This window comes from Spodoptera frugiperda, chromosome 23, assembly GCF_023101765.2.
Source record: "Spodoptera frugiperda isolate SF20-4 chromosome 23, AGI-APGP_CSIRO_Sfru_2.0, whole genome shotgun sequence".
In the NCBI taxonomy this organism is placed as follows: domain Eukaryota; kingdom Metazoa; phylum Arthropoda; class Insecta; order Lepidoptera; family Noctuidae; genus Spodoptera; species Spodoptera frugiperda.
Window position 1 is genome coordinate 1,961,900 of NC_064234.1, and position 20,429 is coordinate 1,982,328.

General features: G+C 36.4%; 1 protein-coding gene across 2 annotated transcripts in view; it reads right to left on the reverse strand.

The window, feature by feature from the left end:
• The window catches only part of LOC118266912 (peroxisomal acyl-coenzyme A oxidase 3), a 34,910-nt gene that overhangs the window by 11,986 nt on the left and 2,495 nt on the right, over positions 1 to 20,429 (reverse strand). For both annotated transcript variants that reach the window (XM_035580556.2, XM_035580555.2), the window contains exons 3-6: positions 11,901 to 12,062; positions 9,589 to 9,747; positions 7,411 to 7,558; positions 1,943 to 2,117 (exon numbers count right to left, since the gene is read on the reverse strand). In XM_035580556.2, coding sequence (XP_035436449.1) covers positions 1,943 to 2,117; positions 7,411 to 7,558; positions 9,589 to 9,747; positions 11,901 to 12,062 — 644 coding nt within the window. The remainder of the gene's footprint in view (positions 1 to 1,942; positions 2,118 to 7,410; positions 7,559 to 9,588; positions 9,748 to 11,900; positions 12,063 to 20,429) is intronic.

A 20,429-nucleotide genomic window follows, 5' to 3' on the forward strand; every position in this document is an offset into this window, starting at 1 on the left:
GGTAGGTTTTACCTGGCTTAAAAAAATGGTGGCAGTAAAGAAAATAAAATATCAGTATCCTTCTCATTGCATGAAAAAAATCTCAACACTGTAAACTGCTCATAAAAGAACCTACATAGTAAAATAGTCATGCTTTAAATAAACAAAATTAGATTTAAAGTAAAACCCCAATGGTTACTTCTACTCGGAATTCGTACTTACGAACCAGTGTCAACTATGAGTAGACGGTATTTTTTTGAGTCAGATGTAAATGTTATGTCTAATCATTTGCCACAGTTATCATTTAAGTTAAATAGCTGATAAAAGTTGCTATGGTAGTACAAATATATTACAAATAGTTTCACAATAATTAAATAATATGGATTCATATTTTATTTATGACTGCCCCACGCCGTTGGTATGTGTTCACAAGCACCTACTACCGAGTAAAGAGGTCTCAATGCCGTACTCAGAGTGATTTAATGGTTGCTTAACCCAGTCCTTAGCAATTGTTTTCGGTACTAAATCGTTACTAAGGAATAGTTTCAAGTAATCAATAAATGTCTCTGAGTGTGGCATATATGCCTCGGGTTCAATTCTCGGATCGGGCAAAGCATTATTAGGTTTGTTGAGGTTTTTTCAAAAAATCCGAGCGAATTCTGCAACTTAACCCGATGTATGACAATAGATTTAAACTCTGTTGAACAGAATAATATAACTGGCGAAAAGTGGGTGATACATGTACATGATTGTTCAAGTAAGTATTATGTCATGTTACTTTTAACCTGCGCACGCGCATATCAATGCGGACATGATCAATGTCTCGTAAGTTAGTGAGTATGAATGGGTATTTAATCTTTTATCTAAATACACATGGATATGAGTAACGCCGTCAACACAAACTCGAAAAGATACCGTAGAAGCTGATAGTGGTGATAATTTTAGATATTATCGAATTATGAGACGTATGAGTAACTGGGGAGGATAAAATAATGTGTAACGTCACCCCTTTATCCCAGAAGGGGTAGGCAGAGCCGCACATTACGGTACGTAATGCCGCTATACAATGTACACCTACTTTTCTTTACCATTTGTGTCCTACATCCCATGTAGCAGGGGGTGAGCCTATTACCATATACTGGACACAATTCCAGATTCCGTGTTACTACTGAGAAATTTTCTAAAAACCATAAAAACCCCAGTATTTGTTTGTCCGACCCGAAAATCAAACCCGACACCCCGTATCCAGCAGTCGCACTTGCGACCAATCAACCATCGAGGCAGTCAGATAGAATAATGTACATACAAGGAATATTGGTGATAGACATTAGACATAGACATCTTCGCTTCGCCGTCCTGGCAGTGAACGGGTTGGTGGCCACAGACTTATCAACGTTAAAAAAAAGGTAAATAAGAAAATGAGACGTGAGAGTGTAGGCGTCGTAGTCGGAGATGCACTTAATTGATTTAGAAATCAACACCATTTTAAGTGTGGGAGACCAATACTTCGGCTCAACTCAATCACATTCCATTTATCAGCTTGAAGTGGCAGGAAGTTTATACTTACATACGGGCTATGGGCCCTTAGTGACAATTGTCTCCTAAGTGATGACACATAGACTGTACGACGTTTTATTAGTAGATAGTTGATACAGATACACATGTGAGTAATGCCAGTAAGAGGGTGTTGTTATATGAAATTAGATAAAACGTTATCTATATTACATAATATTAACTTAAACTCATATAAAGATATATTTTATGTAATTCGCTAAATGAGTATTTCAGTATTTTTAGAAATACGGTTTTAGCATTGACAAAAATAAACACACTAAATTAACAACACTACATCGTATTCGTATACGGCTTATGATTAAGGGCTCTAGTCCAGCTCGAAACTAATCAAGCTCTACCGAAACTAGACGAGAATTATCCAACTGAATATAATCCAAAGTAAACTTACCCATTATCAATTCCGTTAACACCAATCTTTTCACCCATATCTCCCACAATGAGACCAGGATATGTCTCCAAGGTCTCTGGGTTGCGGATGGGTACCAGGAACCCATGTAGGCCGTGGTTGGTGCCGTCTGGTGTGATCAGCTGAGCGAACAGTAACGTGTGGGTACATGTTCTGCCTGGGAAAGAGAAATTTGTTGAATTATTGTACCTTTTGTTATGAAATTGTAGGCATACGTTGATTTAGTTAGTGGTATTGTCAAAATTCTTATTTATAGTATGTATATTGTACTTGTAATGTCTTTCGTTTAAGAACTAAAGCATATATTTTTCGATTCGATAATAGGGATGATGACGGGGTATGAAAATTAAAAATGTAATTAGTCCGTCAGTTAGGTAATGAAAAAATATTAGACACGTATTTTTTTATTTTGTCATATAAGATAACAATACTTAGATAAAATGAATCAAAGTTTAGGAGTGGGAGCTAACTACGTCACTATAGAGTATAAAACGTACTCTAAAGTGACGTCACGCGATATTTCAAATGGATATATCTTCGAAAGTATTTGTTTCCGTAAGAAAATAAAAAATACGTGTCTAATATTTTAAAATAATCTACAAGACGGACATTAAAATAAAAATTAGTCATCTACCCTATTCATTAAATTACTCTTCATAGGACTTATACCATCAATTGTAAAACATGGGTGTACATTGCATAGTGGCACCTTTGCCTATCCCTTCGGGGATTAGAGGCGTGATGTTGTGATTCTTATTTATAAAACACACCATAGTATTTATGAAATCATCAGTATCTGTACGGAGAGGCGGGATAATCCGAAAATAACTCAAGTACCTACCTAAACTAAATTAATTATAAATTATTCAAGTACACATTAAACAAAACTAATTTTAAAACAAATCAAATAATTTGGTTAACAAATGTATTCAAAATAATTTGAATTAACATTGTTTTTACAAATTAGTTTATTTAATTATTTAAAGCATATTTCAGTGGGTACTGTACTGTAAACTGAAAAAAAGTATGATTTATTAATTTGACGTAAATTGAAATATATGTAAATATTATTTGGGATTTTACACCTTTTTAAACTGCACAGTTAGCGCAGTAGCTATGGTTGGGTGATCGACCTGCGTCATGTGATTTAAATATTTGTACAGAAAAGTTTTAAGCTTTGTGTCTTTTTTTTTGAGGGGGTAAATCATCCCATGGCTTCTCCCGCCTTGGACGAGGCGAGAGTTAGTGTCAGACACTTACGGACTAAAAACCACCCCGTTCTTACTCATGCTGTTCGAGCCAGAGCCCCGTTAAGCCCGCTAGGTAGTCCGCAGCTTTGGATTAGGTATTAGCCTTACTAGAGCCCCGTCTGTGGTGGTCTGATAGCTCTTTGAGGCGCGTGGATCTGGTTCTAGTCGGGCGGCGAGCTACCCTTGCTCGCTGTCCCGCACAAGTACAAAGTCTAGTCTAGAAGTTCCCATCAACATACGAATCAATAAAAATTGTCTAACAATTGGTGGAAACGCCAATCAAATTAAATATGTATAATAATAAAATTCAAAGGAAATACCTAGTTTTCATTCGCGTAAGTCATAAATAATATTGGAAACGTATAAGTTTATTTTTAGAAATATAAATATGTATAAAGATAATATTAACATGCAAAGGATGTAATGGATCGTTAATTTTTAATTCCAAATTATTTATAGCAACGTAGGTTAATATAATTTTAGCAAACGTTCTAGCGAATCACAACTTTCATGTAAAAAATTATGCCCCTGACAAAATGATATGGTTGAATATTAATTACAGTCAGATAGGTTTCTTAAGGGTCGGTAACGCGCATGTAATGCCTCAAGTGTTACAAGCGTTCATAGGCCACAGTAACCACTTACCATCAGGTGGGCCATGTGCTTTCTTGCCACCGTCGTGGTATATACAAAATATTAGGATAGTTTGGTAGCAGTACTAATCAATAAACTACTCAATCAACCGAAATCAATAATAATAAATGATTCAAAAAGGTCTAACAACTGAATTTGATGCCTTAATTCATATAATTGAACATCAGAAGTTTCTTTTGAAGTCCAATTTAGGGACCTTTTTTATTGAGAGTGAAATTCTACTCGTTTCGACCCGAAAGGTAGATGACCCATTTTAAAATGTTTTATAAACTTATTATTTTAGTTATAATGACAAATGGATTGACGTCAGAGAAAATTTTAATGATTTTTTGAACCCTTATTTGGGATCACAAAGTATTAATTTGGAGTTATTTTTCGCAGCGCGATTACAACAATAAAGGTAAAAGAAGTTTACGTAAAATTTGCACGGTTGTTGTGATGACTGGGCAACCGGCTGCCGCGCAACATGTAGCGTGCCGATTCCCGCACGGAGCATCTCATTGTGTGATCCAAAAATTGTTGTTTCGGGTCTAGATGTCATGTGTAAGTGTATGTCAACTTGTATGTACGCACCGACGACACAGGAGATGCACCGTAAATTAAAAAGAACTAAAAATATCAATTTTTATGGTTAAGGGACTTCCATAAAATATGAAAGTCTTTACACGGACGATGTAATTAAATTGCTAGATAAATCGACCAAGATATAGTTTCACCTTGTTAATGCAGTTTTCTATCGTTACCTATAAGTTTATTATCGTAATTAAACAATAAACATATATTATCTGTGCACAAAATCACCGCCACATCCGATTCATAAAAAATAACAATCGAAATCAAAATAGGTTAAGTGAATCATAGATAATTTATGTTTATAATCAATTAATTGATTAAATTCTCCACTCATTACGAGTATGTAATTGTGTACCTATAATATTATAATAAGTAATTAGCTAAGTCTATTATGTAAAACAATCTCTACTTTACAGCAAATATGACTGATAAGGGTGACTAATGATGAAAAGCTTGTAAGTACCTAAGGCCCAACCTAATCTCTCCCCCATCTTCAAATTCATACCCTTAATGGCCGACAACGTATTCATTCTGTTAAAAATTTATACTAATTAATATTTTCGAGCTTCTTAGTCACAGCTTAGCTCTATAGTTTATAGTATTGTTATCTTATCTTGACATCGCAAGACTATCTCCGGCCACCGTAGGGGCTGCGGACAGTGAGCAAGGGTACTTCGCCGCCCGACCAGAACCAGACCCGTGCGTACGGCGCGTTGCGTTTCGCGCGCATCTCAGAGCTGCGGAATACCTAGCGGGTTATCGGGGCTCGAATAGCTGGAGTAGGAACGGGGTGTTTTTTAGTCAGTAAGAGTCTGACACAGGGATTGTTGAGAAGGCATCTACGCCGCCGTGCGAAATTTCATCAAAATCAGTTTAGCAGCTTAGAGAATAAGTTACTACTAAATTACTCTTACATACAGAGTTATCATGATTACCATATACGAATATGTAGTTGGGAACGATATTTGCGGCAGTTTCATTGATCCTACTCACAATAAGTGGGAGTACAGCGAGTAGCGAGCTCCAACTAATGTTGTTAATTAGTTCTAATTGTGCGCAGAACATGTGTTAAAGTGATGATGTTGAAATATTTGCTTTGATAGTTCAGTTATTGCAAGTTGGACGGAAGAGTTTTAAGCTCGCAGTCCGTTTAGATGTTAAGTTATGTTTGTTTTTTTTTTAAATAATGGATTTTAGCTTACCATCAGAGTACTCTACTTATAGAGGCAATTGATTTAACTTCCCTAAAATAAGAGACTAAAATAATTTTACTTATCACGCAGCGGTACGAAAGACGAAATAAGTCGCGAAAAATCAAAGGGAGTCACGATCCTCAGCAATGAGGGAAACGACTAAGAAAAATAAAAAAAACTGAAATGCCGTAAACGGTGCATTTGTGACAGTTTGACAGACAATATACAGCCTTTTTACACTCCGAAGTGAGAGTAAAAATCCTCATAGAGCCCATTGTGGAAGACGAAAGGGACTGCCAGACTCTTACTAACTAAAACCAACCCCGTCTCACACGTGGGTACGAGGGTGCGGGAAACGAAATTCTTCCGCAACCCTCGAACTCTTCGCGGCCTGCCTTGAAACAATACACAATCTGACCCAGCAACCAAATTCAAGATCAACCACCAATCAATCAAGTAAAAAACGAGGCAGTTTGAACCGCAACACGTCCAAACAAACGCAAGTGTCCTTGAACATCAACAAACTAGGTTAACATTAGTTTTATAAATAGCGCGAATAGTTTTTATGGCCGGCAAAGCAAAACACCGACACCCACTACACTTATAGTTTCTTACACAAATAATTGGAATGTTACGTCATTTTGTTTTGTTTATTTATTTTAAGTTTATAATACTTTTAAAACCTTTCATAGTTTTTTGGGAAACAGAGAGTAAAGTTTTTACGGTTGTGCAAACCGTTGGGATTTTCTATCGATGTTTATTCGCGAGTAAGTTTGATGTGCAATGTAGGATTTATGACGTCGTCAGTTGATTTGTTCGTGATCGTTTATGTGCAACTCCTGTCATCTGTCAGGTGTCGCCACAATTTCTGGATCATCTATCCAGATACTTTTATGTGCGTAAGTTTTCTCTATTAGTTTATTTGACTACATCCTTATCATCATTATCAGCCTGTTCTCATCTACTGCTGGACATAGGCCTCTCTACGCATCCAACCACTACCAGCCCTATTGCGGTATTGACTTATTTGTCGTCAACCTATCTTCTCGTTCCTATATAATTTTTAGGTCGTTTTTTCTCAGGAAACTCCTATTTTCCTCATGAAACCTTACCCATTATTTCATACATAGCAACAAAAGAGTTTTTAGTTAAGTTGATTAGTGATTTTCCATTTGGATATCATCTAAAATTCTAAAAAAAAACCTTGAATTCTGAGATAAAAAATCTAATTCGCAAATTGGTCCGGTTGTTATAGAGATGTGTTGCTAACACATTTCGCAATATTTTTTTTTACATTTTTTTTTTAACTAATGACGTAGAATACAAAGTAGTGGTTAATAGCCAGGTGTCTCGCCTGAAGGCAATTTTAAGGGCCATAAAGACATTATAATTATTTTAAGACCCATTGAGATTTTATCGAAGGATTTAATGAGTACTACTACCTTTAGCACTCTCAGCGTCTCATTGGAAGGGAATAAAAAACAAAATATCTATAGCGCTTAGTACGCATATGAAAACCCTGAATTTCCCAGTTGTCGAAGATAAATCTTATTGTTCCCTAGCCAAGAGACATTAAATGTCAATATGTCAATTTTCGAAATCATTTAAAACTTCTACCAACCTTAGTCTCATAAATAAAAAATACCGTTTAAAAAACCTCAACTCGATTCAATATTTCGTTACCATAACCTTTTAACTTAACTTTCAGGAAAACTATATGTACGAACGTTAAGAAAAAAAGTAGTATCACATGTAAATATATAGTCACACAAAGTTTTACCTAGATTACCAACCCAGCATTTAGCCGCTTCGAAGTCTGGCGTGTGGATGACGAACTGCTTGTGTTCCGGATCGTACGTCGCCGTCGTGCGCATCAGGCGCGCGTCCGAACCGTGCGCGATCTCCGTTAGCGCGAAACTTGCTAGAGTCTGTTGAAAAGGATGGAATATTAGAATATTAAATTAATTATGTTTTATAGCCTACTTGTCTGGATTTTGGACGAGGTAACTCGATTAGTTTCAAGTCACGTTAGAGGCTCATAACAATGAGCAGGATTGTTCTACAAACGACACGGTGATTGTCAAAATTTTGCGGCGTGGCTTGAAAATACTAGAGTTACATTGTCAAATGTTACGTTAATTTTTATTTCATATTTCCCAGAAGTAAATTGGGAAGGGGGGTAATTGGGCCTCTGGTAACCTCACTTACACAACGAAACACAACGCAAGCGTTGTTTCACGTCGGTTATCTGTGAGGCCGTGGTATCACTCCGGTCGAGCCCGCCCATGGCTTTCCCATAACCCTTCTCTCTACCTACATCAATTTTTTGATGATAATGTAAACTTGATTCAGTTTATTTGCGGGATATAACTTTCATACAATGACCGTGGTCTAGTTATTGCAATTAGAGTCAGGGTCGGTGTCCGAAACTGTGATACTGTACCAATATTCAGCCATTATTTGACAAATGACTGTAACCGACTGTTTCAAGTGTCTTGTTTGTTTACTTTGCCAGCTATGGGAGCTCTCGAGACTGTCTCGTTAGATAAGTGGGCGAAAACCTAAAGGCCGAGTCCCAAGGTCTCGGTTACGATGATCGAGTCAGGCATATGTTATTAGACTTTCATTTTCTAGCACTAACTAAACAATCTTGTAGTACAGAGCTTATGTCTGTCAGAGATCAATACTAGACTTAATGGATCGTTTACGTGACGTAATCTGCACTCTATACAATAGATAAGGGAGTTGAGGATCGTATTAATCACCCACCACACTTTTTACAACTCAGCCTATTATAGGTCCAGAACTACGGACAACGTAACAGGTTACCGAGGCTCCGGCTCAAAGCAGGAGAAGGAACAGGATGGTTTTTAGTCAGTAAGAGTCTGACACTCCCTCCCGCTTCGCCCAAGGCGGGAGAAGTCCTTGGATGATTTTCTCCCTTCAAAAAAGCCTATTATACCTATAATAGGCTCTACTACCTAGTAGAGTAGTATAGTAGGCTAGGTTTATAATTGAGTATTTGACTGCCAATAGAAAACTGTTCAAGGCAAATCCTCCGCTAACGTCGGTCACCGGTGACCCCCGTGGCGTTTAAAGTGTTAAGAGACAAACTGGGTCCACACTATGATAAGAGTCCAAGCTAACGTACTCCAATCAGACGATCTGACCGTGCCGGTTGCTATCCGAACTACACGTTCTAGAATAATGACCTCGGAAGTGACATAACATTGACATTTTTAGCGTAACATTCAGAGATAACAGATGTTATATATAAATATGCTGTTATATTCAGTTATGTAGCGAAAAATGTGGCTTTATCTGCTTTGTGTGTGGTGTGTACGAATATTCTCTTTATTTGAGAATTAGTTACTTCCAGTATTATTGTCAGTCTAGCGAGGGCATTAGCTCCCGATTGATTGATTTGACTTTTCCGAAAAAGGTCGTAATTTTTTTTTGGCAAATCAAATTGAAAGAACGAAATTTTATAGAGCCAAGAACGAAATTTTATCGAGCCACGAGACTTTAAAACCAATTAAAGAACTCTGGCAGTATGGAGATGCCAAATTACCCCTACTCTTCAAGTCTCGTAAGGAACCGACTAAGGAAGTACACATTTGACAGACCAAGCACCAGGGCTCTATGATAAACCTGAACCTTTTTAGATATAAACTCCAATCCGCATACTAAGTGCAAAAATAATGCCGAACCTATTTGTTGACTGGATTCTATGGAGATAGTCATAGCCCAGCAGAGAACTGTACTCTTAGTATGAGTTTGCTTTACGTTTAACGAGATCGTAACGAGAGCGCGTTCGGCGCTGTGATTGGTTGGTTCATTCGCACCGTTCAACGTAAAGCTATCTAATACTAAGGGTACTGTTACGGGCTGTAGATTAAGATGTGGCGTAGCTTGATGTTCTAACACCTGTATTAATAAATAATTGTAATGTTCTCACCTCTCGATTAACAAACGTAGCTTCGTAGAACTTGTGGTGCCTCTCAGTGCCGAGGGATAGCAGGGCATTTGAAAACAAATATATGCCGATCGCCATCTTGACTGAGACGCTGGGGTTCAGAGACTGCACCGCCTCGTTTATCGTCATTATTGTGCGTGTCTGTTGGTGAGAGAAATCTGTTTAGTTTTATATTGATTTACGTTTAAAGTTAAGCTACATGAAGATCATTTCTTCATCATCGTCATTTATTTGGCTCTCACGCGAAAGGCCACATGTATAGGCAAGGTGGCAAAGGACAAAATGTTATTATACTCTATCACTACCACACTTTTCATCATCATCAGCCTGTTCTTGGCCAGTGCTGGACATAGGCCTCTCCAATGGCACGCCACTGAGCTCGATCTTCAGGTCTACGCATCCAACCACTACCAGTCACCTTGCGGATATCGTCACTCCAATTGGCTGGAGGGCGCTCTACAATACGCTTGCCTAGGTCATTTCAGCAAAGTCATTATAGGGAAGCCTATGTTTTAATTAGCATAATCATGCGTTTTTATTTTTAACGAACTTTAAATACTACGAAAGGCCACGTTTTACTAAATAAATAAATAATTTATTTGAGTTTCAGGAAAAAAAATAACATGTGATGAAAATCCATTGAAAATAATTGTTGTTGTAAAATAAAGTTGAATTATGCCCATGCTTTTTAACCTTAGTTATTAAATTACTGTCATTTACTTTAAGTAAATAATAACGGCATTTATTATATTATTAAAAAAATAATGGCCTATCTAAACAATTGCTGTTGTATATGAAAAATATTTTTTTATCATAGAAAAATTATACATACATCTTTACATAATGTCTTCATTAGTTTGAAACCATTTTTATGACTGCAAAATAATTTTAATATTTGTTTATGTGTCTAATGTTTAATACTAGACGCGTGTTACTCATTATTTTTTGCACACATTAGGTAAATTATCTAAATATAAATCTACAAAAAACAAAGTTAAATGAATACGCCTAAATGATTATAGAGTCCTTGGGAGATATACCTACTGCATGAGTCAGTCAAGTCAAAGTCAGTCAAAAGAAAATCAATTATACGGGTACTTTATTTTGTTTTGATACATATGTATGACGTCAAAATAAAGATATGATCATCAAAATCATGAAGCAAGGAATTTTTAAATTCATTATAATAAAAAGGGAAAAATATTAATAATTTAATTAAGAAACTGTAAGTACCTATATATGCTTACAAAGAATAAAAAATTTGCATATTATAAGTAGTACCTAAATTTTATTTATTTTTGAAATATATCACATTAAGTAATTGTTTAGTTTTACGAGTCATGAATTTTTTAATGCTGCACTTTATTATTTAGTATAGGTACTTTTTTTATTTCGCTCACATGTAGGTACAATATTAAGTATCATGTACAGACGAATAAAAAAACTACTAAGTAATATGAATATGAATACTTTGAAATATATTTAAACTTAATTCATTAACCCACTTTAAGAAAAGGGTTTAGGCTAGGTACTAACTTAAGAGCAGCCCCTAACTTAGGCCCGTTTCACCACCCTCAGTTAAGTATCTGATAAAATGTGACAGATAGTTCACACAAATTACATTACCTGGTAGATAGTGACTATTTAAACATTGTGTAATATTAGCCCTTAATTAGAAAACCTATCACTACATAGTATAAAACAAAGTCGCTTTTTCTGTCATGTTGTATGTCCCTATGAACGCTTAAATCTTTAAAACTACGCAACGGATTTTGATGCGGTTTTTTTTAATAGATAGAGTAACTCATGAGGAAGGTTTTTATGTATAATACATGCATAATATATCACTATTGCACCCATGCGAAGCTGGGGCGGGTCGCTAGTTAATATTATAAATGCGAAAGTTTTTATGTTTGTTTCTTATTCCTTCACGTCAAAGCGGCTGAAAGGACCGAGATGAAATTTGGAACAGAGGTAGATTATGATCTGGAACACAGGCCACTTTTAACCCGCGGGCGAAGCCGATGGCAGAAAATAGTTAGGTACTCTGCTGCGAAAGAAACTCGATCGTTACTCTACTGTATTTGAATCTCTCCATAAAGGCATGCAAGGCACGCAGTCACCTTAAATTAGTATGCATGTCACCTACCAATATTGGATTATCCTCAAGCCGTAGGCGACTTTTTTATTATAACTATTTTTCTCTGATTATGATCTTTTTATGCCAGAATGCCAGAAGGCGCTTTCTACGGCAGAAGCTAGTATGTCCATAATTATAGAGAAGTTATTCTTACCCTTCGACTATAACTAGAGTTGACCATTTCTTTAGTGTGGAATTTGTACTCGTTTATTTTCTTGAGCTGCAGTTGAGTGATGCGTTTCTGTTCCTCCACTGTCGGGTTCACCGTGTTGTGTGCGAACAGCGGGTCCTTCTCCAGCGTCTGCCATATTTTGTACTGAAACAATACAAACAACATTTAAATAAATACTCAGAACCCAATTTAAAAAGTTGTTAGAAGTACTAAATGCTGATATTTCAAACTGTGACTTAATGCGACTATTAGCCTCCTTTACGAAAGAGTTTACTTTAAACTCTATGCTTGGTAGGGCTCGGGGTTGCTGGGGCTCCGGCTCGAAGAGCAGGTATAACAACGGGGTGATTTTGAGTCAGTAGATAAGAGTCTGACATTCCTCGCCTTACCCAAGGCGGGAGAAGTCATTCGATGAATCTCACCCTTCAATAACATAGGTCTAAGCTCGCTGTTCTAAATATTTCCGTAAGACTAAAACTTCTTTCGTTTGAAGATACATTTAAAATGATGTAATTATATTCGAGACAGGAAATAACACGAGGGAAGACCCTCATTAATAAAACAAGGCAACAAAATACATCTGTAAGTGTAATTCTAATTTAAAAAACAAAGGGAATACCTAATTCTTTATGAATATTATGAAAACATGATTAAAAATATGAATACCTTTATTATGTCAGGTTAAACAAAGATATTACATAAAATTAAAGCATTTTAAGGATTATAATTTATATTTCCTCCTTACCCATGTCATTAGTGCATGTTTAAGACGTTGAACCCTATCCTTTTAATTATAAGAATAAAAAGGTCTCGGTATTAAACTGGTTGGTACAAAACATTGTATTTTATGACGCCATTCATTACTTGGTCATCGCACTTTGTGCAAATATTAATGGTATTACAATTACAAAGACTGTATATGTATAAATAAAATACAAACATTAATGCTTAATCAGTTGATTTTGAAAATAAAATTGCGGTATTAGTAGCTTTTCTTTTTGCAGTCAAGTTTATAGACTATAGAATATATCTAAGATAAAAGACTTAAAACTGCTTCAAAAAGAGATGCTGGGAAATATTTTCGCAGAACACGTAGAGACATGATAATATAATCAAATATGAGGAGAACTGGAGAGTTTATTACTACTAACGAGTAGTCAAGTAGGTAATTGGAATTCCAATAACTTCATAAGATAATACATAAGTAGAGGGAATACCCTGTGTTGTAATAATATGTAGGTAAATCACTTATTATTTATGTAAAGTAGTGAGTAATCGTAGTGTTTATAAATAGATGATAAATAATAGGAATTACCACTTAAGACAAATAATCTAAATACCGAAACATTATCGGACTTTTCTGAGACATAATATTCATAAAAAAGAAGAAATTGAGACACTGAAACAGAATGGTATTATAGCTAAGCGATCGACAATCAAAAATAACTACTCATGAAAAGTAATTAACAATACAAACGGTGCTAAAATACAAAAATAAAGAAAATCTTCATCACGCCGGTAAACAAGCATAGTATCACCTGATGGTAAGCAATCGCCGCCGCCCATGGACATTTGAAACACCAGAGGCGTTACAAGAGCGTTGCCGGCATTTTGAGGGTTGGGAATTTGAGGGTTGTTGGGGAATCGGGGATTGGGAATATTTGGAAGGGAGGAATTGGGTTTCTGATAATCTCACTCACACAACGCAAGCGTTGTTTCACGTTGGTTTTCAGTAAGGCCGTGGTATCACTCCGGTCGAGCCGGCTCATTCATGCCGAAGCATGGCTCTCGTTATGATGTTATCGTAATACTTTCGTATTACCTACGCAATGCTCAACTGTATCAAGATGACGAATTATGCGTACTTGTTATCTAATAAATAACATAATAATGCATAAAATATAAGATAAATATATTGTAAAAACCGATTATCGGATTTTAAAGTCGAAGTAAAGGCCGTTTGTAGAGATAACAAATTATTTATTACACTTACATGCACATACAAAAGTAATACACGGAGGTAATAGGCTTATAATTTTCCCAGCACGTGGCTGAAGGAAGTTCCTGCAATGTGGCAATAATTTTCCCCTACTTTTAACTAAGCTTTAGTAAAAAGAAAGAATTCGGTATTTTTTAAACTGGACCAAATACTAGACTGCGTTGTTTGTGTTGTGTCGAAATAAATAATCACTCCAAAATAAATAATATTAGTTATCAACACAGTTTAAAGTGTGGGAGAGCCATGCTTTGACACGAATGGGCCAGCTCGCTCAATACCACGGCCTCAAAGAAAACCGACGTGAAACAACGCTTGCGTTGTATTTATTTTTGTGAGTGAGTTTACCGGAGGCCCAACAACCCTTAAATTTCTAACCCCAAAAAGGCTGGCAACGCCCGAATAACGACTCTGGTGTTTCGGGTGTCCATGGGCGGCGGCGATTGCTTATCGTCAAGTGATCCGTCTGCTCGTTAACCGACTTACACCATAAAACTATTGATAAGCATTATATAAATGATGTTATTCAACAATAATAATATAAATAATTCCGCAACGATCATCAGATTTAGTGGTCCGATGACCAAACAGGCGGTGGGCGTCAGCAGTAGTTGATTGAAAAATTGAGTTCATTATAATTATCTACACATTCCAACAATTTAATTTGGTTGAGTTAGCTATTGTTCATGCATCAGTCGTGTGGTAACAGCAAAAAGCAATAACTAAAGAAGAATTACCAACACTACTCTTTTCGTGGTTTTCGTAACTCAATGGTATAAATTAAATAATAAATATTAATACGCCTTTTATCCCCGAAGGGATAGGTAGAGGTGCAAATTATGGCACGTAAAGCCACTATACAATGTACACCCACTTTTCACCCATTTAGGTATGTTGTAAGTCCCATATGATGAGCCTATTGACATATACTGGGCAATGGGCATATTTCCAGACTCCATGTCATGTCCGTGTTACTACTGAAAAATTACCGAAAAACTGAAGAAAGCCTAGAAATACTTCGCCCATGACCCGAGACCCTTTGCCCAGCGCTCGACGAACAAGGCAGTATAAACTACTATTGTAAATAACCAAGTACATAGTACAAACAGTTATTTTCACTGTTTCACAAACTCAGGGTCATGGCCAATCAGACTAATCTCGTGCTGTGCAATCATGCAAGATGAAAGCTATTTCATTAACACGCTGATAACACTCTCGCTCCGTTCGCTGTAAAATATGTATTGTTTCTAATTTATTTACGATATTGATTACTTTTCTAAGTTTATAGCTCATATTTTCATGGTGAACTTGAAATCGTGGCTTTGATAGCAAAACCACTTATGTTCACCTTATACGGTGTAAAATTAATTATGTTTTATGGCATAGTTTAGTTAGTCACGTAAAAACATAATTAATTTAATATAAATATGTCTCACGAGAATACCAACATAGGTAATATTATAATTGATTCGTTCTACCTTTAATAGACATTATCAGCTTCTGCCAGCGGTTTCGCCCGCGTACCCGTGGGATAAAAAGTATTCTATCACCCAAATCAGGTCATACCCTGTCTGTATACGAAATTTCATCAAAATTCGTTCAGTAGTTTCAGCTTGATTGACGATTAAACATTCAAATAAACTTACATATGATGTCAAGGAATACCTTAACATCTGGACTCTGTCGGTATTTCGCGATCCTCCCGCGCTGGGAACCTCAAGGAACAGGAGGATCGCGTTCCCTGTCTACTTAGGTACTGTTCCCCAAAACTTTACTGAGGATGGTAGTTGTGTAGGTATATTACATTAGTATGAGGTAACATTTCTATTATTATTTTAAACCACTGAGGTGACGGACCACCTGATGAAAATCAGAAATCAGCCTATGTATGGACATCAACTCTACAACGCCACAAAATCTGTTGTATTTCTCACACATTGCTGACTATAGAGCCGTATCGTATCCCATAATAATATTATAGGTACCTACATAAACCGTCGAACCGAAAAACAAAAGGAAAAAATACCGATACGATAAAACAAAATATGTAATTGTAGACAGGAAATAATACCAAGGCTAGATTAAAACAATAATCTCCCTATCACGCCTGATTTCAAACTCTTAATTCGATTATTGGTAATTTAATCTGCAATGCGAATGCAAAACATTTTACTCGTATCTGATTTTACTTGAATTACCAATGAATCGATTTGCGATCGATATCACATTTCCAAAATGACATAGATTATGAAATAAATCCATTTAATGCGTTTATATTGGACACTCGTGTTTGTTTGTATTTTCCTAAAATCGTTTCATGTCCATGATTGCTATAATTAACTAATTATCCTCTATATACAATTTATTATACTATCACCATTTTACCGTTACCTCGTTATAAATAAATTAAGCCTCTATCATTCGTATTGATCCATGGCACGTAGTATTTTCGTTCATAAATCTTTCTCTATGACTGTTCGTAACCATCGACCATATCAGGCGCAATTAAACTAAGTACCAATCCTATTACAGAACCTTAATCAAAACGGCGTAACAGTACTTAAATCAGTTCCTGTAAATAATTTGTTCCAAGCAAAATTATCTACGATAGCTAACTCCCTTTAAACAAACAAACGAACATTTTTACAACGACAGCGTGTTTCTGTAATAAGATCCGAAACAGACGAATACTAGCTTCTATAAATAGATAAATAACATAATGAGAATGAGTATCCAGTGTATTAGTGGCACGTGATTGTGAGTGGCTTCATAAACAATTCAATAGTAACTTGCTTATAGTTTCCTTGACTTACTGTTGTTAGTGATTAGTCTAGGCTATGATTCAGACGAAGATAGACAGTTTGTAGACTGGATGTGACACGGTTAATATTGGTTCACTGGTGATACTTTAATTCGGTGCTTTAAAAAGGGGATCCTACGATTAGGCGAAGACACTTTGGTAACTTAACTCCAGGAGAAAAAACTGCTGAATAGTCGTGAAAAGATGACGTAAAATCTCGAATATTGAACCAATTCTAATTCTTTTACGGTAAAAACTGGCTCAAAAAGCGCTGTAAATAGACCCCTATTTAAGGGTATTCTTTAGTAAGACTGACCTCTGTCTAACCATTCGGATCATGACAGACAGACATGATGCTTTATTTCCTCAAACGCTTTTGTCAACACGCTTCTCAGTACTCTGTACGGTCAGGATTTCCCTGAATATATTTAAATAAAGGAGAACTTCTGTAAATAATAAACGAGAATTATGAAGTGCATCAGATAAACTTGGACGTTCCAATGGCCAACCATTGAGGAAATTGAAGTATCTAACCAAGGGCTTTGAGCAAAAAGCAGTCACGGATGGAACTAAAATGGCTCATACTTCAGTGCCCTTAGTATAAGTTTGCTTTACGTTTAAATTAACCGAAACGAGAGCGCATTTGGCCGTCTGATTGGTTGGTTTATTCGAGCTGGCCAATCAGAGAGCCGAACGTGATCTCGTTTCGATTACTTTAAACGTAAAGCAAACTCATACTAAGGGTACAGGTAGTGTTTCAAGGAAACATTGTTTTATTATCAATTCTGTGTAACTGCTACGTCTTAGCCAACCGTGGAGGTTTATATCGGAAACAATAAAGATGCATTCTTGATTGAAGTAACTGTGATGATACAAAACCGCATGTAACTGCTACAGTGAAGCTGCGGACTGCAGGTTGCAGGTTACCGGGACTCCGGCTCGAAAAGCACAAGTAATAAGGGGGTTGTTTTTATTCAGTAAAGAGTCTGACACTCCCTCTCGCTTCGCTCAGGACGAGGGGAGTCATTGGATGATTTTACCCCATCAAAAAAAAGGTACTTGATATCTCTGTTTGAACAGAAATATGTATGTACATATTACGATATTTTTATTAAAATGTTTATAACTAAATCAGCAATAAAGTTAAACCAAGGACAGTTACTGATGCATTTAACTAGATGCAACCTTGCTTCCATGAATTTAGTTTTTGTGATATGAAAAATAAACTGTTTAATATATACATAATATGCAATATGCATCAAGATTTTTGCGACGCTCTCGTGTGGGTGCTAAATTACTTCGTGCCAAAACAATGACATAATGACACTCAAATTGCTTTATCAATTGAAAAATATGTAATAAATAAGTACGTGCATTCAGGCAATCAAATAACTGTACATATTATATAGTTAATGTTAAAAAGTTGTACTTGTGAATACTTCAGTACTAAGGAAGTCACTTATCCAAAGAAACTATTAATAGAATAACTACGCAAAATAGTATTTTATTAGGTTATTTTAAAGACTACTTGCATTTTGACATCCTATTAACTATTAAAATCTGACACTTACCACACAATAATAAGATTTAAAATTCAATTAGTGGCTGTATTCTTCAATATGAATAGTTCAGTATTAGGAAAGCCAGGATATCAACGCCTGTTTGTCGTGATATGAATGCATAACAAGTGAGTTCACTTAGGTCATTCAACGCAGACTGATCGAACTTTTTTAGTGCCGGATTAACCGAGTACTAAGGAGTAGATTGCTAGATATATTGCTACAAGACCCCGCAAAAGATGTCCCATATAACTAACTAAAGCCAAAGGTATTCTCGGGCCAATTCAATGGTAAGCATTCAGCTTACTAATGGTATATCGGTTTTTAAAAACAATTCAGTATTTTTTAAGAAAACATCTACGTGTATGGTTGGCACATGTAGGTTGAGTCGATTTGGTTGCTCGCGAGTGTATATTTTTCGTGGATTCTAATGATATCACAGAACTATGTATAATTATAAAAGGATATAATTAAATATATAGTATATAACTACCTACAACAGGAAATTATAAATTATATTTCTAGGATTAATTAATATGAATAATCTAAAGAGTTATGATTTAAATGCTTCGGCACGAATGGGCCGGCCATACCAGAGTGATGCCTCACAGAAAACCGACGTGATACAACGCTAGCTTTGTGTTTCGTTGTGTGATTGAGATCCAGTCCCCGATTCTCCAACAACCCCTAAATTCCTAACCCCAAAAAGCTGGCAAACGCCTCTGTTGTTTCGTGTGTTCATGCGGCGGCGATTGCTTACCATCAGGCGATCTGTCTGCGCGTTTACCGGCTATTAGATACCATTGAAAAAGGCAATATGAGTACCTATTTAAGTAAAAAAAAGTGTACTTAAGTCTTGCAGTAAAACCCTGACAGTAATTCCCTCGTTAATGTCATAAATGTGCAATTAGTCAGTATTTACTAGATAGTGTCATAGGTCTTAGTTGTGTTTAAAACCTTTGATATAATACCTATTCCTAGGCATTATGCATTGCCCTCTACGGAGCCCCTGTTGGGCGCCGAACCTGATGCGGCGGCCAGCTCGGGCGCTGCTCACGTCCCAGAGGGTCATGGCCATTCGAGTGATCCGCGGATATCGCACGATCTCCGGAGAGGCGGCTAACCTCCTTGCCGGACTCCCGCCGTGGGATTTGGAGGCGAAGGTGCTCGCGCGCGTCTTTAGTTTGCGCGCCGACGCGCGTCGCCGGGGCGAAACTCCACTGCCGCGCCAGATTAGTGCGTGGCGGGACGAGCTCCGGCGCGATCTCATGGCGGAATATGAGTACCTATTTAAGTAAAAAAAAGTGTACTTAAGTCTTGCAGTAAAACCCTGACAGTAATTCCCTCGTTAATGTCATAAATGTGCAATTAGTCAGTATTTACTAGATAGTGTCATAGGTCTTAGTTGTGTTAGTAACTTAGTGCCATAATACCTATACCTATGCATAGTATGCATACATGCATTGTGTGCATGTTTCGAAATAAAAACTTTTTCCTATATGGCTTATTCTGCTACTTGACACTTTATGTGAAATAAATAAATGTTTTGGGGTCACTATGTATTAGGTATCTAATATTTTCATGGTTTTGGTGAGATTAAAAAGAATTTTAAACTAGTTTATTTTTAAATTAACTAAACACAGCTTTTTATTCACGTACATATACGTAACTCAGAAAAGCTCTACTAGTTTCGAGTCACAGAGGGACTCTTCATCATAAGCAGAGTGCCTATGTGACTCGAAACTAGTAGAGCTTTTTAACTAGTTATATTCACGTGAATAAACCGTTGTTTTTATTTAATTTTGAATCTCTCACGATACTTATTATTGTACAAAAATATAGTAATATACACATAGACGTATCTACTTTATATTTTGATACCATCGATCTTATAAGCCGTAGCTATAGGAAGCCTTACGATGCAGTAAGATGGCCTGAATTAATGACGTCAGTTACTTTGTCAGCGTATTATAAAGAGTATGCATTTTTTATTAGGCTTCTTAAACACAGGTGATCCAGTACAGTATCTACAATTCATTCATTTTCATTCTGTAAAAGTAACAAATAAGAATGCAATGTTTCGCAGCTGCATCTGGCTTGTCGCTTAGTGCCCCAGATTTGCTTACGGTGCTTACTTTAACTAGTTATTTGTCGAA